Source organism: Simochromis diagramma, unplaced genomic scaffold, assembly GCF_900408965.1.
Source record: "Simochromis diagramma unplaced genomic scaffold, fSimDia1.1 OVJJ01000419.1, whole genome shotgun sequence".
Lineage (NCBI taxonomy): Eukaryota > Metazoa > Chordata > Actinopteri > Cichliformes > Cichlidae > Simochromis > Simochromis diagramma.
In genome coordinates this window covers 1,648,585-1,667,895 of record NW_024387244.1, presented here as the reverse complement: position 1 = coordinate 1,667,895, position 19,311 = coordinate 1,648,585, and the positions used below count along the sequence as shown (strand labels likewise).

Genomic DNA, 19,311 nt, shown 5'->3' with positions numbered 1-19,311 from the left:
ATTTAAACATGTAAATCAACACAATAAAGACATTATTTATTTTCCACACGGGCTATTACATACACTTGAATAAAATGTGTAAATAAAATACTTTCATTTTATTTAAATTCTTCAGTTTGTACATGATGCGCAAAGAACGAATCAAAACTTTGTCTACAATCCAAAGATAGACATGATTCATAAAAATGTCACGTGACACGATACCCATGTCGATTCAATGCCAGAAGACATAACAATGAACACAAACACCACAGTAAGTAGGAAAATCTCTGGTCCCCGAAAATAAACCTCTTATGCAAATAAACAGGATTTATGCAATTTGGCCTTTCACTGTAATAAATATTCTATTTATTCATAAAATCGTAAAGGGATGAAGCTGTGTGAAAGCTTCCTTAAAATGTCTGCGTTATCTGTACATATTAACAACAGTTTGCTTGCGATTATATTTGATTATTTTGGAAAAAAGAAATCTGGAAATCTCTCACTAAAATGTGCAGAGATTAAAAATAAACGCTTTAAAACAGTGCCACCTTGTGGTCACTTACTTTTTAGAAGAGCACATCATTCTATTGCTGGTTTAACTTTGTATGGCAGGCCTCATTCATACAAATAAACACAGTCATCATGCATTTCAATGTGTGACGACCGCTGATTCAAAATAATGCAAATAGTGCCTGAAACCCATTCAAAATTAAAAGCAGAAACCAAGTCTGACTAACCTGAAATGGCTTGAACAAAATGCATAATAGTGCACTTTAAATAACAATGTTTTAGCCCTTAGTGCTGATCAAGTGTCCTTCCAACCTCAGTGTTAAAACATTTTAGCAGCCAACTGCAAGTTTTACAGAAGTAGACATTTCTGAAATCCCTGTGCAACACAGAACAAAACATCACTTAACTATCCTCAGTGACAGTTATTGTATGTTCAAACCCGTTTAACTTAATCATTAATACATCCACCAGTCACACAATATTAGTAGATCCATAAAGCTCCGCTTTCACACTTTACATTCGGTGCATGATCAGAATTTTTAGATTATAACTACAATTTTATGTATAAATACAATTATTGCATGTCCTGCTTCCAACTTGTGTCTTGATACATGGAAATCAACAGAAAAACGGGAAATGTGGAGCTTAGGTGCGTTTAACTCTGCATAGGTCCACTTCTTAGTGAGTGAAATGTCCCCACTGTTTTCCTCTCTAACTGACTGAAACATCAAGATTTTACACAAAACAGCAAACAGTGGCAGTCTTTTTCAAACTGACTCTTATTGGCACTGAAATAGATATCATTGATCCCGTGACACCGACTGTCCTTCAGTAGAGTAGCAACTGTAAACACTTGTTAAATATTAGACTTTACTGCATATGTGAATAATGTTTGTATTCAGCTGCCGTGTCACTATTGCCACATTCATAATGGCACGAGGAGTGATTTCACAGTTGATCGAGGCAAAGGGGAATATGGAAACGTCAGAAGATTAAGGAACGAATAAAAATAAGAGTCCACGTGTTCTGTTGTGTGAACGATGATTTTGTTTTGGAGTTGATAACTTAAAACAAATAAGGCATCATTATAACTTTGCTGGCTTTTTTTGGCAGAGACTTTTTCCATACATTCAAATAAACTATGAACCTTAAATAAAACAAAGTCCAGAAGTTGTGACAGTAGCAGACAGGCTGGTCTCATTTATACTGATCAGCAATAATCGTTGTCCCAGCAGCTCAGCTGTAGGTCACAGCCCATCAGAGTCTGTCATCAGGCCTCTCACAGCTCCAAGAGCGAGGCTTCAGTAGCTCAAAAAAGGAAGGCTGGAACAAAAATAACAATTAAAAGCTGAATTTGTGTCTACTCTCACTCTGAATAACTGAATTTCACTGCATCTTTGGAAAGAATATACATCATGTGATTTTTAGAAGCAGTACCTCCTTCAGGGGACAGTAGCGCTGGGCATACCACTCCTGAGAGTACAGACAGATAATGACTCCCTGACCCAGGAACAGGGACGTCCACATGATTATGTTCCAGATGGGGCCTTTCCTTTTGTCATGCAAAATGAAGTTGAACATCACTGTGAGAGGACAAAGAGAGAAGATAATGAAAAACTGACATACAGATTTAACTTGACTGGGTTTACGTGACCCAGACATGATACCACAATCATCTGATGCAGTACAACTCAAGTAATATCATTTTTATTAAAAGGCGACAAAGTCTCTTACTTCCAAAGCACATGAAGAGGCAGAAGAGCACAGGGTAGAAGAAACCAAAGCAAATTGCAAGAATGTACTCATGAACCACTGCAGACACTGTAAACACGAACAGCATGGCGGCTGGTCGGCAGCGCTTCTGAGAGATCTGGAAACAGAGAGAACAGACACATGAACACAAATGTTAAAAAACAAAACGCACAATCCACATTAAGTTTGAAAGTTTTTTAAAGTACAGCGTGTAAAGTTCTCACTGCTGGATGCCACTGGATTACAGACTGCAGTCTGAGTTTTATATAATCCCAGCTCCCAAAGTCTGATTTTTAGGACACTAGCTCAAGACTACCTGGCATAATGTCAACCTATAAATAGGGATGGTATCGTTTAGGTTTTATCCGATAACGGTGCCAAATTTCATCAGATTGGAGGAGTTACCTCCTTTGCACAGTATCAGCTTAAAGCACTTGTTGCAGGCTGCTGAGTTTGCATCTTTTGCTGTGAAGTACAGCCAGACTTTTGACCGCTTCGCCTTGGACATTTTTAATCTGTAGCTCTGCTCTAAAAGAACCTACGTACCTGGGCCCACCTACTATCCTCGGAAAGGTAAAATGATTGGCTGGAATTCAAAGTGTGTGACATCTCAGGGAAAAAAAGCACCGAAATGTGCGCTGCTTTTCGGTCTGGTTACTACCGTTTATGTCGGTACCCATCCCTACCTATAAACAGCTGCTTGAGGTTTAGCCAGGATGAATATATGTGTAATCTGCTGACAATAAGAAATTTCACCAATAAACAACCATGTTTATTCCCAGTTGTTTGACAATTTAAAAATATGCGGGTGTGTGGCGTCTCTTTCCTTCGCGCTTTTGTTTCTTTGGTGAAGGGAACGCCACAGATATGATGCTTCATCGCTCGGGTCTGAAGGTGCGTACATGAATTTACATCCATGGCACACAAACGCCAGAGACTTTTATGCATGTGGCCATCCTCTAACCGCAGATGTAAAACACGATTATTCAGAAGGGAGACGTCTTTCCCAACCATTGTATTCAAATACTGTGAGGGAACATGGCAGCTTCCACAAACCACAAATCCACCATTATGCATTTTTAATACATTAATTGACAGTTTATGAGAATGCATCAGTTTATTGGAAGACATAAATATACATGGATTAGTGTGTAATTATGAGTACAGTGTCCTTTCTATCTCTGCTAAATAAACTCAGTAAATTACTGACTCCACTTTTAAAACACTGGCATTCATTTATTTCAGACATTTTTGAACAAGCTGCAAACCTATGAAGACTGCTGGTGCATTTTTACGATTGTGTGCTTTTACAGTCTCTGCTGCATCAACAGAAGAGCCACTTACCCACAGGAAGTCCCGGTACACGTAGTAGTACAGCCAGTCATGGACAACTACATTCCAAGTGCGATAGTAATTGGCAAAAGAGGTCGAATTCCACCAATCCTGTAACGTGTAGTCAAAAATCACACGAGTCAAACACTGAGCACAAAGACGATTTAGTCCAAATTTTAAAACGAGGGTAAAACAAGTACCTTGTAAAACATTCTGTCGGCAAACCGAAGCATCTCAGCAAAAGCATTGAGCCAACAGTGGAGGAAGGCAAAGAATCCCAGGAAGAGGACCAGCACCCCTGCCAAAAACACATGACTGGTCAACAAACAGCAATAACACATCTCTCGCCTTCAAATATGAGAAAAGATAAAAATCAAAAATAAAACATGAGGTTTTCACAAAAGTTTGTTTCTAATCTTACCTGGTAAGATTGAGTTAAAGACACAGAGAACCATGGCTCGCAGATCAAACAGCTGCAGACTGATGCTGCGAAACTGAGGTATGCACAGCCGCACAAACACGTAATAGGCATAAAACAGACAGCCAAGTACCTGTGGAGTGGGAGTGGTCAAGAAAGTAAATGTAATTTAAAAGTAATGAGCTGCTTGGACATTTAAGTGAAGTTGCTATAAATGTGTCAGAGGTTGGTACCTGAAGTAATTTTGAGACCACGTAGCCCCACCGAATCACCGGATTCCTGTAGTAGGCAAGAAAGGAAAGGGGCTTTTACAGCTCTACTGTAAAACAAAACAAAAAAAGTGTTCTATATATGCTCCATGAGAGAGAACAAAACACAGTACCTGGGGTACTTGTCTCTGTAGATGAGTGTGGGTGCAAACAGGAAGTAGAGATACTGAGAAACCTGAGGGACCACTGGACCCGGGCCTGCAGATAACAGAGAAAATATATGAACACAAACAAACAAAAAAAAAAGCCATCAGGGAGGAAAGGTGAGCACACCGTCTGATAATAAATGTAAATGGAAACCTGGTTGTATTCAAAAAGTACCATTTTTTTCTTTACACCATGCGAGGACTCTTGGTACATTCTCCCTGACAAATGAGTGAGCTTTCATCATTAGACGCACCTGAAATAGATACAAATAAAATAGATACAAATCAAAGAAGCTACATTTCAAAGGGCAGCCTCATGCATGTCAAGATATATGCAAAGACTCTTCACAAATGTAAACTAAGCCATTCTGATCAGAAGAGAACAGACTAGACTCTTCATCTACCTGTTCCAGGATGATGATGAAGCAGGACGCAGGCGGGAAACTGTTGGTCACCACCGTATAGGTGGGCAGGAATCCTAGACCCAGAGCTTGGTAGAGCAGGAATAAAGTGCCAAACAGCAAAGAATACAACCTGAGATGGCTGTGGGAGCCAGAGTGGCTCTGTGCCCACAGGTAGAACAGGGTGTAGGGAATAAACAGCACAGACAAAAACATGCAGATCCACGTGGACACCACCAGAGGGAACTGCCCAAAGGCATAGACCAGCAGATCAAACTCCAACACCAGTCTGAGGCAGAAGGAGAGAAAGCAATCATCAGTAGTCTATCAACAAAAGCAACAGAAATAGACAGTCAAATAACACAGAATCAAAGGAGAAACGATTTATAGCAGGTTTATATTACCTGCCTTCATCAATGAAATCTACCACAAGTGTACTGAGGATAAAAAGAATGAGCAGGGCAATGAACATGTGGTAGATGGTCCTGATGTGGTTCACCTCAAACAGCTCACTGTGAGGAAAAACAAAAGACTGAGGAACTGTGAAGTCAACAAACCATCTTTCAACAGCACCGTCGCAAACACGAGTGATAAAGCATCCAGACTGCATCAACTTACTCTAGGAGGGATCTGCGGCTTACAAACAGCTTTCCCTCACCGTGAGGAGGACGAAAGTGCCTGCAGAAAAACACAGTGATCAGCTGTCGTCTTTTTAACATGAGAGTGGGAAGTAGAAGGGCATTAGCATCTGCTGTAACCAAACGCCAGATGCAGCTTTTCATTTGGTAGCATAGTTAGCTGCAGTACCTGAGTTTGCTCCGCTCCTTGTCTGACATTGGAGGTGAAAATACAGCAGGTACCGGTGCGGGCTCCAGGCTGGTCGATTCCTCAATAAGACTGTCCATAAAATCATTGACCTGCGTGTCAAACTGACGCATCAGGTCACTCTTCAAGTACTGGGCAACAGAAAAGGACACGGAAATTGTTATTAAGTTACAAAATATAGAAAGTCTGTGCCAATAATTATTTTCTTTCTGTATATGCAAAAATTAGTTTCTCACCTTACAGCTACTTTTAACGACTGCTTTTACATATTATAAATATGCTCTCACCAAGGGTGGATTTACTGCACCGTTGACTGCATCTTAAATTCAAACCCAAGTTTGTGCACAAAAGCAACAGCTCTGCGTTATCATTATGACACATTCAGTGCCTTTTATCGCTGCATTTTAAACACACAGCAAGTGTGAAAAACAGAGACATAGCTTGCAGTGTTGTCCAGCGTCTAAGTGTGCGATGTTCTTATTCAACCTTTAAGAGGTCTGAATTGATCAGAATACTTGCTCAAGCATTTCAGGAGGGGATCAGATGATGTTGATCATTCTAGCAAGGATTCACATTTGCATGGTTTAAATGATAAATGTAACAGAAGACATCAAATAAATAACCGCAGGGATGTCCTGGCCCAGGCTAATGACCAGAAATACATCAGCAGCAAGAAATCCATGATTGCTCACATTTCCCTTCGTACACTTTTAAGTAAGCAATTTTAAAAAAGCCCCCCCCCCCCCAAAAAAGACATGATGTTGAGTCATTTCTTAAAGAAACGACTAACCTCTGCTTTCTTTTTCAGTTGTAGTTTTTTGCTGATGACGTGTTCCACTTCAATCCTCCCTGAAATTGAATGAGACACACATATGTTAACCCCCCCAAAACATATGTGTGTGTAATCTTCTTATATTAAACTGTAGTTCTGTTTTTTGCGCACAGCAATTAGCAATAGTGTCAGTTAAATCAATCATGTCATCTGTACAAAACTTTCCTATCAGAAATAATATCTGTATTTTGACACTGAAAATGGCAGTAAAATAAATAAAACTGGTATAATGTGGGTTTGGTTACTGTGTTGTAAAATGCTACAGTCTGTGACATAGCAGAAGTTACATCATACAAATCTTCAGTCTCCAATCCAAAGTTGCAAAATCCAAAGGGAGACACACCTATGACAACATGCAACAAGTACAATCACATGTCCTGTGGCCGGAAAGCTAAGCAAATGCAATTAATTGTGGTCAAGGTTACTGTAGGTCATTAGGCTTTACAGCTGTCTGATGATGAATAGGTTTGTTTACTTTAACTGAGGTCAGGCACACAAATGACTTTAAGCACAGTAGCTTTCCACCCATCACGCAAGAAAAAGTCAACAATATAGCTGACGTTGTCACAAAGACGTGCATTGTATTATCATGCTTTGTGTTTAGCTCTTTCGCAGAAGCATACAAAGAACTAATATAGTCCCGAGGTAGGTGTCAGACCAGTATTTCATTTCTCACCTTTACATTTTGTCTTTACTGGATCATCATGACTAACTTGGGCGTCATTTGCCCGGGTTAACCAGAGATCACGATGATTGCTTAAGAGGAACTAATCACACATGAAACTTTCAGTTAGTCATACTTTTGACCCAAGAGGGGAAATTTACTGAAACGATGATTTTTGAGCTGTTGAGTCAACAGATTCACTGTATCAGAGGTCACTGCCCTCTCGGCTGGCCCCACTAATGAGGGAGTTGAGATTTTCTCACCATTGCTGGTGATGTGGTTGTCTTCACTGCTTTGCTGTCCTTTCCCCGGACTGAGCTCCCCATCCAAAGAGCTTTTCAAGTCAGGGAAGGTAGGCATCGTGGGAATGGCTCGGCTGCGGAGCCGGAGAATAGCGTCATCCTCGCTCTCCATCCTACGGAAGCAAATAGGTTAATCATTAAAAACAAGGGAAAGAACCGGCGGCAGCTCTTGAACAAACGAGACAAGCCCTGAGAACACACAAGGAAGACAAGCTAGCACATCACTGCTGTGCCACCTAACATCGATGCTGATATTGACTGACAATACAAACCCAGTGGGCAAACACATCACTCTCACATGACACGGACACGCAGCTAGCACATGAGTTAGCTCCCGTCCAGCTGGCATCAAGCCTCAATGAGACAGGCAGCGGCTAATTCATGGAGCTCGCTGAACTAAATCGCTACCTGGGTTAATATCATACACCGCCAGCACTAACTCTGATACTAACTCTGCCTGTTGACGCTCGCGGATATTGTTAGCATGCAATACAAGCTTTACTAAAGCTAGTCAAACTAGCCAACTTGATGTTTTATCGTCCGCTCCTGCGGGACGGGTTGACCGACACTGACAGAAATGTACAAATGCGGGCAGCACAATTTCCTGAATACCTACTCGTTCCAACCGCCAGGTCCTCTCTTCTCAAGCCTCTCTCTCTGACGTTAATGAGCGGGAACCCAGATGTGAAACTCCTCTAATCACCACAACCCGAGCCGCTGCTCACCTTCCCCATTCTATAAACACTACAGAAGATGAGCAGCACCCACGATTCTGATTGGTCGAAAGTCTCTCCTCCTTTTGACGTCACCGACGCTAAACTGCTGACCAGCGCGGTCAGACTCTCAAACGTCACCCGCTTCGTAAGAAATGTTATAAAAAAAACAAACAAAACGGTTATATTTGTAATGATTAACAAATAGATAAAACATAAATGGAGCGATGTATTCCTGCTGCAAGCTGAAATAATTTGTCTCGCAGTTTAATTAGATTCAAAATAAAAATCTTATTATAATAGATTATAATGTGTCTTTTCCCGAACTCCTCTTACACGCGTTAATCATTCTTTAACCAGTGGTGTGCTACACTGTGAAGTACATAAATACACAGCAAGTATTACTGATACATTTAGCCTATAAAGACAGTTTATGTAGGGGAGAACAGGTCATGAATTATGAGATGAATGTCATTAATATGGGGAATGTTTGAGGTATATTTTTATATATCAAAAAAACAAAAAAACAAAAAACCAAACCAAAATTCATTTACCACAATTTAGTGTGCTACATCCTAAACTTAAAGGATAGAAACAAAGTATTGGTCCTAATGCACTAGTATCGATACCAATGCCAGCGCTGGTATCGTGGTAAATTGACTGATTCTTATTTAGCGTTTTTCTGTTCTCGTGGAGCACTCACAGGGCTTTATACAACATGCCGCATTCACCCGTTCATATCTTCTATGCTTTTTCGGTGCTTCAAAGCTAACATTCACACACATTTAGTATCTTGCCCAAGGATACTAAATGTGTGGCATTCTGGGGGAGCCAGGGATTGAACCACTAACCTTCCAATCAGTAGATAATATTTGGATCCACCCACCTGTAGACAAAACTCATTATATGGATCATATATATAAACTGCCCGGGGTAGCAGGATTATAAAATTAACCATCGGGATTTCTTTTTCTAACACTCAAATCCTTAAAAAAATTATGTGTGGTAGCTGATCTCAGAACAAACGGCGACATTACCTGTACGTTGTTGTCTGTAAATACATTTAGCAGCTACTTTTAGTGCAGTGGCATTCCCGGGGTCACTGGGATGTGCTGTCATGCATACCTGTAAATAAGTGTTCATCAAACAGTGACGATAATTGTAGGTCTGACTGATTGTATTGTCTGAAACAACGAATATGTAGCTTGCAAAGAAGAAGAAGAAATGTATGTATTTGTTATTTATTTCTTTGGTGTTTCTGAACAGCTGTTCTTGCTGCCTGCTGTATAGGTCTGCGGTTATATAATGAACATGAAAAGAACTTAACTTACTAGACATGTTATTGTTTTTTTTTTTACATGTCAAAGTCAGCAAGTACAACAAACCTTCAATGATGCCATCCATAAAATGACTTAAAAAATATACTTCAGCCTTTGAAGATGACGATATCCTAACACACTGGAGGTGTGGCAGTCTTTGTGTGGGACAATGCAGGTTAAAGCTCTGGCATTGATCATTTGAAAGTCAAATATACTGTATTGTATTTCAGTGCAGTTTTCCTAACTTATAAATACACTAACAAATGAAGAGAAATTGTAAGCTAAAGTTTGTTTTTATTGTAATCTGTACACTAATCTGTTCCCTTTGTCCTTCCCTTCCATTTGCCAACAAGCCAAACCTGTAGCTGTCTGGTAATCACCAGGTTTCAATAGTGAAAAAACAATTCTGTGAACTAAAATAAAATATGAATATAGAGGAAACAACTCTAGTTTTAGTATTGATCAATTTGGTAAGTATTGCCTGATGAGGTTTTTGATGGATGTGTTAATTGAGACTTTGGATGTCTACAGGACTGTGAATCACCTGCTTTCAAAAAGTTCTGTTTTTATTTTAATAGCAACTGATTTTCCTAAATCTGGCCTCTAATATTTGCCCTAAATACCGTAATACAAAGAAATATTATTAGTAATTGTAAAAGTCTTAAAACGTAAACTAAAACTAAACATTTTCAAACAATAAACAATACAATGAAACAAGAAAACCTATGTTTGTTGAATTAAAAAGAAATTGTCAAAACAAAATAAAAACTAATCAAAAAACAAAAACTATACAAATTCTGACAGTGGATAAGAATGCTGTGCAGTCTAACATAAAGTGAGACGTCTGGTCACTCATCCACCTTTTCAAGTCATGTTTGTTGGTATTTTGCTTTAATGGTTCTTATTTCTCTCCAGAAATACGTTACAAAATATCCACACAGTAAACCCACCACACCTTTCGTTATGTACCATGAATCAAAACATATTTCTAGGAAGAATAGTTTATTTAGGAGAAACGTTTACAATCAGACAGAAGCATGGTTTATCAGTATGTTATTTTTACTATTTTTATGCTACATGTTTTTCTTTTTTATCACACTCCACATCTTTACACTAAGTTCACAGGCCTAAACAAGCAAAGATATGCTAAGTTATAAAGACATGTTATGGGAAATATTCACAAGATTTTGTTTTGTAAATTACTGTCCCATTCATTTAAAAGACAGTTTTGGAGCCCGTGTGCAAGTTAAACGCGTTTTTGATGGAGCGCCTCTAAGTAGAGCGTGACATGCTGTCAAACCTTCATATAACTGGTCTCATGAGCCTACTGTGGCAAAACGGTTAATTTCAAAGAGACAACAAGACATTCACTGTATCAGACATCATAAGGATGGTGCATATAACCATGGATCTTCCTGTGGTCTGTGATTAAGTCAGTCCAAAGGCTCAAGAGTGAATTAGGACACTGAGAATGGAAGAATTTCCCAACAGGCTTGTTATAAAAGACATGTTGTGTCTCTCTATGGTGAGTCAGCTGCCATACTCCAGCCACTCTTTCTTCTCCCAAGAATATTAAAATTTGTTGACATCACTGCACTCGGATGGTTGAGAAGATGCAAACCTGTTCACAAACCACTGCTTCCACAATACTGGGAATGTAGGAACGTGGCACTAGGCCTAGAAAACATCAACACAATTACTTAGTTTTTACTTTGTAACTATTTGAGGATTACCCCTTACTGTGTGATGTGCGCAGGCTCAGTACAAACAAAACAACGGGCTCTGTTTCATTCAGAGCCATTGTTTTATTTTGATAGTGCGGGACGACATTCCCCTGAGTTGAGGACAAAGTAAAAAACGAAGACTTTTAGTGTAAATACAAAGTTATAAGTCAAACTGAACTGAACATTTGATGCTACATTTTCATAACAAAAATGTTTCATATGTCAAAAATCTAACAATTTTACAATTGAATAAATATACAGCAAAATACAAAACTGAGCACTTTTATTTGATTATTCATTTAAAATATACATATTTTATATTATTCCAGCTTTCTGGATGATAGGAAGCTGGAATAATAGCCTTTTTTCCCACCTTGGCTCATGTGGTGACTCATATGATCAGTATTGGGTTAGCAACCTTCAGGACTTACTCCACACAGGACACCCACCACTGGGGTTTGTTTCCTGGGAGTCTCCACCAGTTGCTTTAAGAACCGAAGAAGCGTATTGGATGTGATGTGAAACGTCTTCACAATCCCAAAGACGTCCAGCTGCCTTCTTTCTTGAGCTCTTGAGACTTTCATCGCACACAGACACACCGGTCACAAGAAGCAGACGGGTCCCAATGCCACAGAGATCTCAGAGACAAGCTTGGAGACACTGCTCGTCTCTACACCCAGATGTCTGACAGGAAGTAATTCCATATCTCCTTGAACCCTGACAAACAGCTCCAGCTGGAGAAGCAGCAGACAAAAAGCAAACACAAGGAGATATGTTCAGTTTGTTCGTCCTGGATTCATAACTAATTCCAGAGACTAGACCCTTGTGCATGGCGAGGGAAATGATTTTTAGCAGCTGTATGGTATCTCTGAGCAATCTCAAGTCTAATATTGTTTTATTAAATCTCCTTTATTCCCATAACTATAAAACGTGTGCAATTTACCTTGTAAGGCTATCGTACAAAAGCTGAAATTAAAAAGTTCTCATAGTTCAGACAGTGTTTGATTTATTTGTACCGACACATGACTTATTTATCTTTTGGACACTGGTGTTTCCTTTCATAAATTTCCATCACAATAAAAGGACTCTGATCTGACACAAATGTGATGCATGGTTCCTGAAAGTAATCGATTCCACTTCTTTTTCTCAGACGCCTTACGTACAGAAATGTAAAACGAATGTGTTGTTTGTATTACAGTCACAGTTATAGAAAGATGCTGGCAACGCCCCCAAAAACTGTCACAAATCGTTTAGTCTTACCTCAGAGTGTTTTCTGGACACTGTGACAAAGTGTGAATCGATTTCTTTGCCAGAGTCTCCCAGTAAGTGGATAATCTGACTGGCTAAATCCTCTGTGGCAGCAGTACTCGTCTGGTTTTCTGTACAGCTGAGAGTGATGTGCTGGAAAGATGAGTGGCTGTGTAACCGCAGAAACTTTAGCTGGACAGCTTCCACACCAGGGTAATCAAACTATCAGAAAGAGCATTAATGTTAGAAAGCACATCTAGAAATAATAGTTTCCTGAATCTAGCCACATATTATTTAATACTTACTTTTTGGTGGTGAGTAAACCTCTCCACATATGTCCTCATCATTTCTGGGTCCCTCCATATTTGAATCTAAACAGTGGGATATGATGTATATTTTTGAAGCCATTCATAAAAACACAAGATTTTTGTAGTAGCATTAATCAGAGAAGTAAAAGAAACACACACACACACACACACACACACACACACACACACACACACACACACACACACACACACACACACACACACACACGTTACTTTTTCCTTCAATAATCTGACATAAATGCAGCACAAACTATCTACAAACATTCTCAAGTTCCATGTTTTGTAGCTGATATTGTGATAATGAAGTTAGTTCTTTGATAACGTGAAGCTTCACAGGTGAAAATGACTGAACCTGTGAGTAAAGAGGTTCTATGCAGGTTGCTCCACCTCCTGTGAAGTTACAGAAGACCTTCAAGGCATCACAGGGACAGCCTTGGTTCGGGTCCATGTAAAAGTAACCTGAAAAAAAAAGTTGAATGGAACGTACTGAAATATATAAGGGAAAACGTAATAAAACAGTCATCAGATGCTCACCATCATTTAGATGTGGACGTATGAGTCTCAGCTCATGGCAGGTGGTTCCAGGATCATCTCTGGTGCCCAGGGGCCAGCTGAAGAACTCTGCTTCATCTTCTTGAGACCATCTCCTCGTCACTCCCCTGGGCTACAGGAAAACAGTGTTCAGCATTCACTCAGTCGGCTTAACATGTTTTACTTTTAAAGCTAGACTGCAGAGCAAATGAGGACATTCTGTGACTGTATATAATGTGCACGGAATAAGAAAGCTTGCACCAACTTTTTCTTGCTCTTCGCTTTGCTTCGGGAGGCCGGGGCTTTGCTTTGAACTCTGTGCAGTTTGAAGACTATATTTTTTAACAGGTCTTTGCTTAGGCTTCCATTTGCCAGGGGCTCCTGGTTTTCCCTGTGAAAGGCATGGCATGATGCAAACTTTCAGGATATTCGGAGAAATGGATCAAGCTTTACATACATCTCAAAACAATCTAGCGTGTTGCATTTGTGTTCAGCGATCAGGTCCAAAGCTTCTTCGCTTATATTGTGTTTGCAAACTCTTACTTGAGGTCCCGGCTTGCCCTTCGTTCCCTTTGGACCTCTCCTGCCTCGGACACCTTTCATTCCCTGTAGTGACCCAAACACAATTCAGCAATGAACAACATTGAATACAAATTGACTAATGCTAAGACTTAAACATTTATAGAAATACAAAGTCAGTCACCCACTTTCACTCCAAGGTGGCCCTGTAACAGAGACGAGTGTATCAAACAAAGTTTTTAGGTTACAACATGACAATTTTTTAAATATTGTTCAGTAAAACTTCACTAATCAAGATATTTTAGTAAGTCATTACAAAAAACTGAACATCAAAGCAACTTACAGGGATTCCTGAGAAGCCTTCCTGCCCGGCTGGACCACGAGGACCAGCGTCCCCCTGTAGTAAATGGTTAATTGATTATTTATTGGATACAAATAATTAAAACAATGCAATAATGGGAGTAAAGTGTGACTGACCTGTTTCCCCTTATCACCCTTTTCACCTTTAAATCCCTGCAAACCAGGATTCCCCTGATATACAAGTCAGACATGTGGTAGATTAATCCAAAATACGCCTTTTTCATTTAAAGCATTTTATATTTAAATTGACTGCAATTCACCTTTAATCCAGGTGGACCTATTGGTCCACGTATCCCTGCATCGCCTGGGAGACCCTTTGTAGAAAGAAAAGAAATTAAAGGAGTTACAAATACACAAATATATTTTAGATGAGATTCTGACATATTGAATGAATATATGCACAAAATATGTAACTGACTCTTACCTTCGTGCCAAGACTTCCAGATTCACCTTTCTCTCCTCTCAGCCCTGGAATACCCTGAACCAACAGCAGCAGATGATGCAAATGTTCACACGAACAGGGGTAAGGTTTTTGTTAGCGATCACGTTCTGCTCTCTAATCATTTTACCTTTGGCCCAATTGGTCCAGGAGGCCCACGTGTTCCTTTTAGACCCCTCGTACCCTGAGATATTTAATAAGACCTTAGTAAGAAACATTTCAACAATGCATTACATCAAACAAAATAAAAAAGACAAATTTATAAGCACCACTATGCTATAATATTAACGTGCTCATAATAGTCACCTGAAATGTATAAATGATTGCTTACCTTAACCCCCCCTTCTCCAGCGTTTCCCTTAATCCCAGGAGATCCAGGTTTTCCCTGCAAGGTATGCATGTATTTAATACCACATAATGCAATAATCCGTAAGAAAAGCTTAGCTGCAAAAGACTTATTCCATTTGTAATTGTGCAGATTTGCATGTCATTCATTTCCTGAGTGAAATTACCATCTTGCCAGGCCTGCCTGGTGTTCCAGGAGCTCCTCTGTGACCAACGTCACCCTATGAAGTTAGCAGGGGAAAAAGAAATTAATAAAAAATTGTGAAATGTGTTAAAATCAATTTTAGTAAGGCAACCTTTCTTACCGGATCTCCCTCATTACCCTGAACTCCCAGCAACCCATCCAGACCGCTCAGTCCCTGAGAATATGATCGCAAAAACGAGAAAAGACGATCAAACGAAATGAGCATTGTTGGTGTTTCGTGTTAAGAATTGCATTTGTTAGTTGGGATGCTTACAGGTTTTCCAGGTGGTCCAGCAGGTCCTGACCTCCCCGGCAGGCCTTCAGGTCCCTACAAAAGAGACAAGAAACTTCACCGGATGAAATCAAGGCCAAAACCGCTTAACCTTTACTGTTAACACTCATTGTTTATTATTTAATTCAGAGTGAATCATTAATTAGGCTTCACAGAAGACTGAATAATTAATCTGTGTTTATCAGACACCCAGTGCAAGTAAGTAAAGTTTATTTAGTGGTTTTCACTGACATAACAGTCACAAAGTGTTGAACAACAATTAAGACACCAGATAATCATGTTAAAACAGATAAAAAAAATAGCATCAAACTGGTAAGACAGCATAACACACACCCAGTGCACGTGGGATTTATACTATCCGTAAATGTTGAAATAAACTATATTTCATAATAGTCACAGTAACTAATCTTGTAACTCCAGTCTGAGATGTGAAGGGACACTCGGCTTAAAACAAAACTCACAGTTTGCCCAGCAGCTCCTTGTGTCCCTTTACTTCCTGGCTCACCACCTTTTCCCTTCAAAATGAATTCAGTGACATGAAAGTTGCATGAAGCAGGTTAAAAGTACCTTCACTATGATAGCTTTATTTAAGGGAATTAAGAAACAGTTTTAGAGTTACATGGTTTGAGCCACGCTTTCTTCTTACCTTTGGTCCCTGGATTCCTTGAGTTCCTGGAGGACCAGGAGGGCCACCAGGTCCAGTTTGACCTTTAGGACCTGGAGAGCCTATGACCCCCATCTTCCCCATTGTACCCTAAAATCACAGTGAAATATACTCAGAAATTTCTAGAATCACACTATAATAGCAACAGCATAGTATAGAAATGTAATTTTTGGAATTGAAATATGTCAGATGATCCGGTAAGATCATTTAGTCATTTATGGCACTTACTATTAAGTATTAAAACTGCAATTTAAATGTTTAAGAATGCTCTCTTACCAGTCTTACCACTTTCCCTCGTGATCCAGGCTCGCCTTTTACGCCTTTCATACCTCTGATGCCCTGGGAAACAAAGACAGTTATGCAGACACATTGCATGACTGTGTTTGCACACATGATATTAAATATGCTCGACCATATTTATTATGGCCACAGAGTGAAACAAATAATGAAATCTAACCACGTCTCCCCGAATGCCTGGAAGACCCAGCATACCCTTTTCACCAAGACTGCCCTGAATTATAGAAAAACCAACAGAGACAGTTAAAAACCAGTGAAATGTTTTAGCTGGACAGTTAACATGTGTGAACGGTACAGTATACCTTTGCTCCAGGCGCTCCACCTTTACCTTCAGCACCTCTCTTGCCAGGTAATCCCCTAAAAACAGACACATAATGTATAAATAACTTACATATCACTGAAACAACTAAACTTTTTTTTCACATTCAGGCCTAAATTGAGTTATATATTTTAAATATGCTCCACAACATGTCACTGTTGCCTATCCACGGCACGTTATTAGGTCCACCTGTTCAAATGACACCTGCTGAAGTTCACACTGAGCATCAGAATGGGAAACAAAGGGGGTTTAAATGACTTTGAGAGCAGCTGGTGACTCAGACTGGCTGATCTGAGTCTTGTCCCCTTCAGTCCGGGTCATAGCTCGAGCCCATGACATTGTGCTAGAGGTCAGCGGCGCATCAGGGGAGACTGTTTCGAGCCGATAGCAAGACAGCACTAACTTAAATAATCACTTGTTACAACAAGGTATGCAAAAGAGCATCTCTAAATGCAAATGGGCTACGGCAGCACGAGCTTACACCAGGTGACACTTCTAGAAGCTAAGAACTGGAAACTGAAGCTATAGTTTGCATGCGATCACCAAAATTGGACAGTAACTGAATTCAAATGAAGAAGAGTCACGTCATGGATGTCCAGCCAGCAGATCTGCTATCATGTTGATATCAATATATGTTTCCAGCACCTTGGTGAATCTATGCTACAACCATAGCTGTTCTGAAAACAAAAGGGGGTTGATATTACCTAATAATGTGTCCGGTGAGTGTGTGTGATTTAGTTAACATTTTTAACTCAAATTCAACACAAACACATCGAGGTGATACCAATATCAAACATTTAGTGTACATTTTAGCACACAGTCAGTATAATAATGGAAAGTTAATGTTAAGTAAAGTAAAACGTACAGCTGGTGACGGTCCAGTGGGTCCAGGAGGGCCCGTAGTACCAGGAGGACCCTGAAAGAAAAACAGATATAATGTTGTTCAGCAGCTTTATAGTCAAACATGCATGTTCTGTAGAGACATATAGACACAGCACATGTTGTTAACGTGACTGAAGCAAACAGAACCCTCAGGTACTAACAGCGAGTCCTTGGAGCCCTTTCTGGCCTTTCGTTCCTGCTGCCCCAGTTTGGCCTCCAGCTCCAAATGGCCCACGAGTGCCTGTTAAAGCCCTGGGGCCTGGCTCACCCTGTCAGTAAATCATCATTATCACTACCAGGTTTTCCCTCAGACATTTTGTTTACAGGCAACACCAGTTCTCAGGTTTTCTTCATCATTGTTTCTACATGTATGAGTTAAAACGACTGACCTTGAGTCCTGGGGGCCCCTGCTGTCCTCTATCTCCGGGTGCACCCCTGTACCCCTGAGAAAATCACATGTAGTAAAGACAAGGCAGAGGCGATGCACAGTCTTCCTTATATTTGCTCTTTTTGAATTAATATCCCTGCATGGAAGTCAGTGGTGTTACAGTAAACTATACTTTAGGATTACTACATACCCGTTTCCCTTGTGGCCCCTTCGGTCCCTGTGAACCTTGGTTTCCTCTCTCACCCTCAGACCCCTTTGGTCCTTTCTGCCCAGGAGGTCCTGTGTTTCCCATAACACCCTGAAATCACAGTTTTATAAGTAACACAATTTTCACGAATGCTGCAGTAAACTGATGGAAAAATTAACCTTTATTCTTAATTTTGGGATTGAAATTGGACTCACAGATAAGCCTTTTTGGCCGGCTGGCCCTTGAAATCCTTTCTGTCCGTTTGGACCCTAAAGACAAGAACAACGCTCAGTTTGTCCTGTTTCATGGGCTCATATTCCTGAAGTTACTCTAACAGTTATGATCTTCTAGGTCTTTCATTTTCCTTTGATTTTCTTTCTTTCTCTTGTTTTATCTGTGCTTTCTGTACTCTTCGCATCTCTAGTTTTCTTACTTTAGGTTTTGTTAATTTTATGTTAAATGGAAATTGAAAACAGTTGAATCCATGACCAAGCTAATCAATCTACCTCCTCACCATCGAGACCAGCAACTCCCTCCTGCCCCACAGGTCCTCTGGATCCCTGAACACAGGACATGTAGAGACAAACAGAAGAAGAAGAACTGTGTTAAGTTACTTCAAATGACACAGCATTATTGACGTGCACTTGCATACAGCTTTTTCTGTATTTAAGTAGGCGATAAGATACTTAGAGAAGCTCAGAGGTTCACCTTATCTCCTTTTACACCGCCTGATCCAGATGGCCCCTGACTTCCATCTTTACCCTGCGTGTTAAGAAATTTAAGATAATAACAGGGAGATAATATAAAGAAACATCCTATCAAAAAAGGAAGACAGCTCCGTCTTAGTGAGCTCGCAGTTTGGTAGAGCAGCTTTTTCTACCAAATGTATTTTGAATTTTAATTTCAGGGGATGTATTTGCTTCATGTTCATTATACCAAATACTGCATAAATAATTGTTCTATAATTTGATGCACAACAAAGAATAAAGCAAAGATTATAATTCAACGTTACTATTGGTACATCGAACTGCTCGGCATTAATGCCAAGGCATAATTTTAAAAAGCACCTTTCTGTCAGAGATATCTTGAAAATTAATATTATTAACAATATCTCACAAAAAACGGCGGCAAATTGCCT

At 39.8% G+C, this 19,311-nt stretch overlaps 2 protein-coding genes across 2 annotated transcripts in view; both read right to left on the bottom strand.

Moving 5' to 3' along the window:
- Nucleotides 1-75: 75 nt before the first annotated feature.
- soat1 (sterol O-acyltransferase 1) lies at nt 76-8,197 on the bottom strand. The gene is made up of 16 exons (XM_040052861.1): nt 8,050-8,197; nt 7,395-7,546; nt 6,426-6,484; nt 5,618-5,766; nt 5,429-5,488; nt 5,215-5,322; nt 4,814-5,099; nt 4,585-4,663; nt 4,377-4,461; nt 4,228-4,273; nt 3,998-4,127; nt 3,777-3,874; nt 3,589-3,687; nt 2,227-2,362; nt 1,930-2,075; nt 76-1,815 (listed from the first exon to the last, which is right to left on the bottom strand). The coding sequence occupies exons 2-16, from the start codon at nt 7,543-7,545 to the stop codon at nt 1,750-1,752; spliced, it is 1,698 nt and encodes a 565-aa protein (XP_039908795.1). The 5' UTR covers nt 7,546; nt 8,050-8,197; the 3' UTR covers nt 76-1,749.
- Nucleotides 8,198-10,907: 2,710 nt separating this feature from the next.
- The window catches only part of si:dkey-21p1.3 (collagen alpha-1(I) chain), a 30,071-nt gene continuing 21,667 nt past the window's right edge, over nt 10,908-19,311 (bottom strand). Inside the window, exons 34-62 of the mRNA XM_040052687.1 lie at nt 18,882-18,935; nt 18,680-18,733; nt 18,389-18,442; nt 18,177-18,284; nt 17,988-18,041; nt 17,760-17,867; nt 17,582-17,632; nt 16,700-16,753; nt 16,558-16,611; nt 16,377-16,439; nt 16,083-16,190; nt 15,898-15,951; nt 15,419-15,472; nt 15,266-15,319; nt 15,128-15,181; nt 14,947-15,000; nt 14,746-14,799; nt 14,601-14,654; nt 14,437-14,490; nt 14,294-14,347; nt 14,160-14,213; nt 14,005-14,022; nt 13,841-13,903; nt 13,563-13,688; nt 13,301-13,430; nt 13,119-13,225; nt 12,743-12,808; nt 12,450-12,659; nt 10,908-11,923 (exon numbers count right to left, since the gene is read on the bottom strand). Of these exons, the coding sequence (XP_039908621.1) occupies nt 11,792-11,923; nt 12,450-12,659; nt 12,743-12,808; nt 13,119-13,225; nt 13,301-13,430; nt 13,563-13,688; nt 13,841-13,903; nt 14,005-14,022; nt 14,160-14,213; nt 14,294-14,347; nt 14,437-14,490; nt 14,601-14,654; nt 14,746-14,799; nt 14,947-15,000; nt 15,128-15,181; nt 15,266-15,319; nt 15,419-15,472; nt 15,898-15,951; nt 16,083-16,190; nt 16,377-16,439; nt 16,558-16,611; nt 16,700-16,753; nt 17,582-17,632; nt 17,760-17,867; nt 17,988-18,041; nt 18,177-18,284; nt 18,389-18,442; nt 18,680-18,733; nt 18,882-18,935 (2,154 nt within the window). The 3' untranslated portion in view covers nt 10,908-11,791. The remainder of the gene's footprint in view (nt 11,924-12,449; nt 12,660-12,742; nt 12,809-13,118; nt 13,226-13,300; nt 13,431-13,562; nt 13,689-13,840; nt 13,904-14,004; nt 14,023-14,159; nt 14,214-14,293; nt 14,348-14,436; nt 14,491-14,600; nt 14,655-14,745; nt 14,800-14,946; nt 15,001-15,127; nt 15,182-15,265; nt 15,320-15,418; nt 15,473-15,897; nt 15,952-16,082; nt 16,191-16,376; nt 16,440-16,557; nt 16,612-16,699; nt 16,754-17,581; nt 17,633-17,759; nt 17,868-17,987; nt 18,042-18,176; nt 18,285-18,388; nt 18,443-18,679; nt 18,734-18,881; nt 18,936-19,311) is intronic.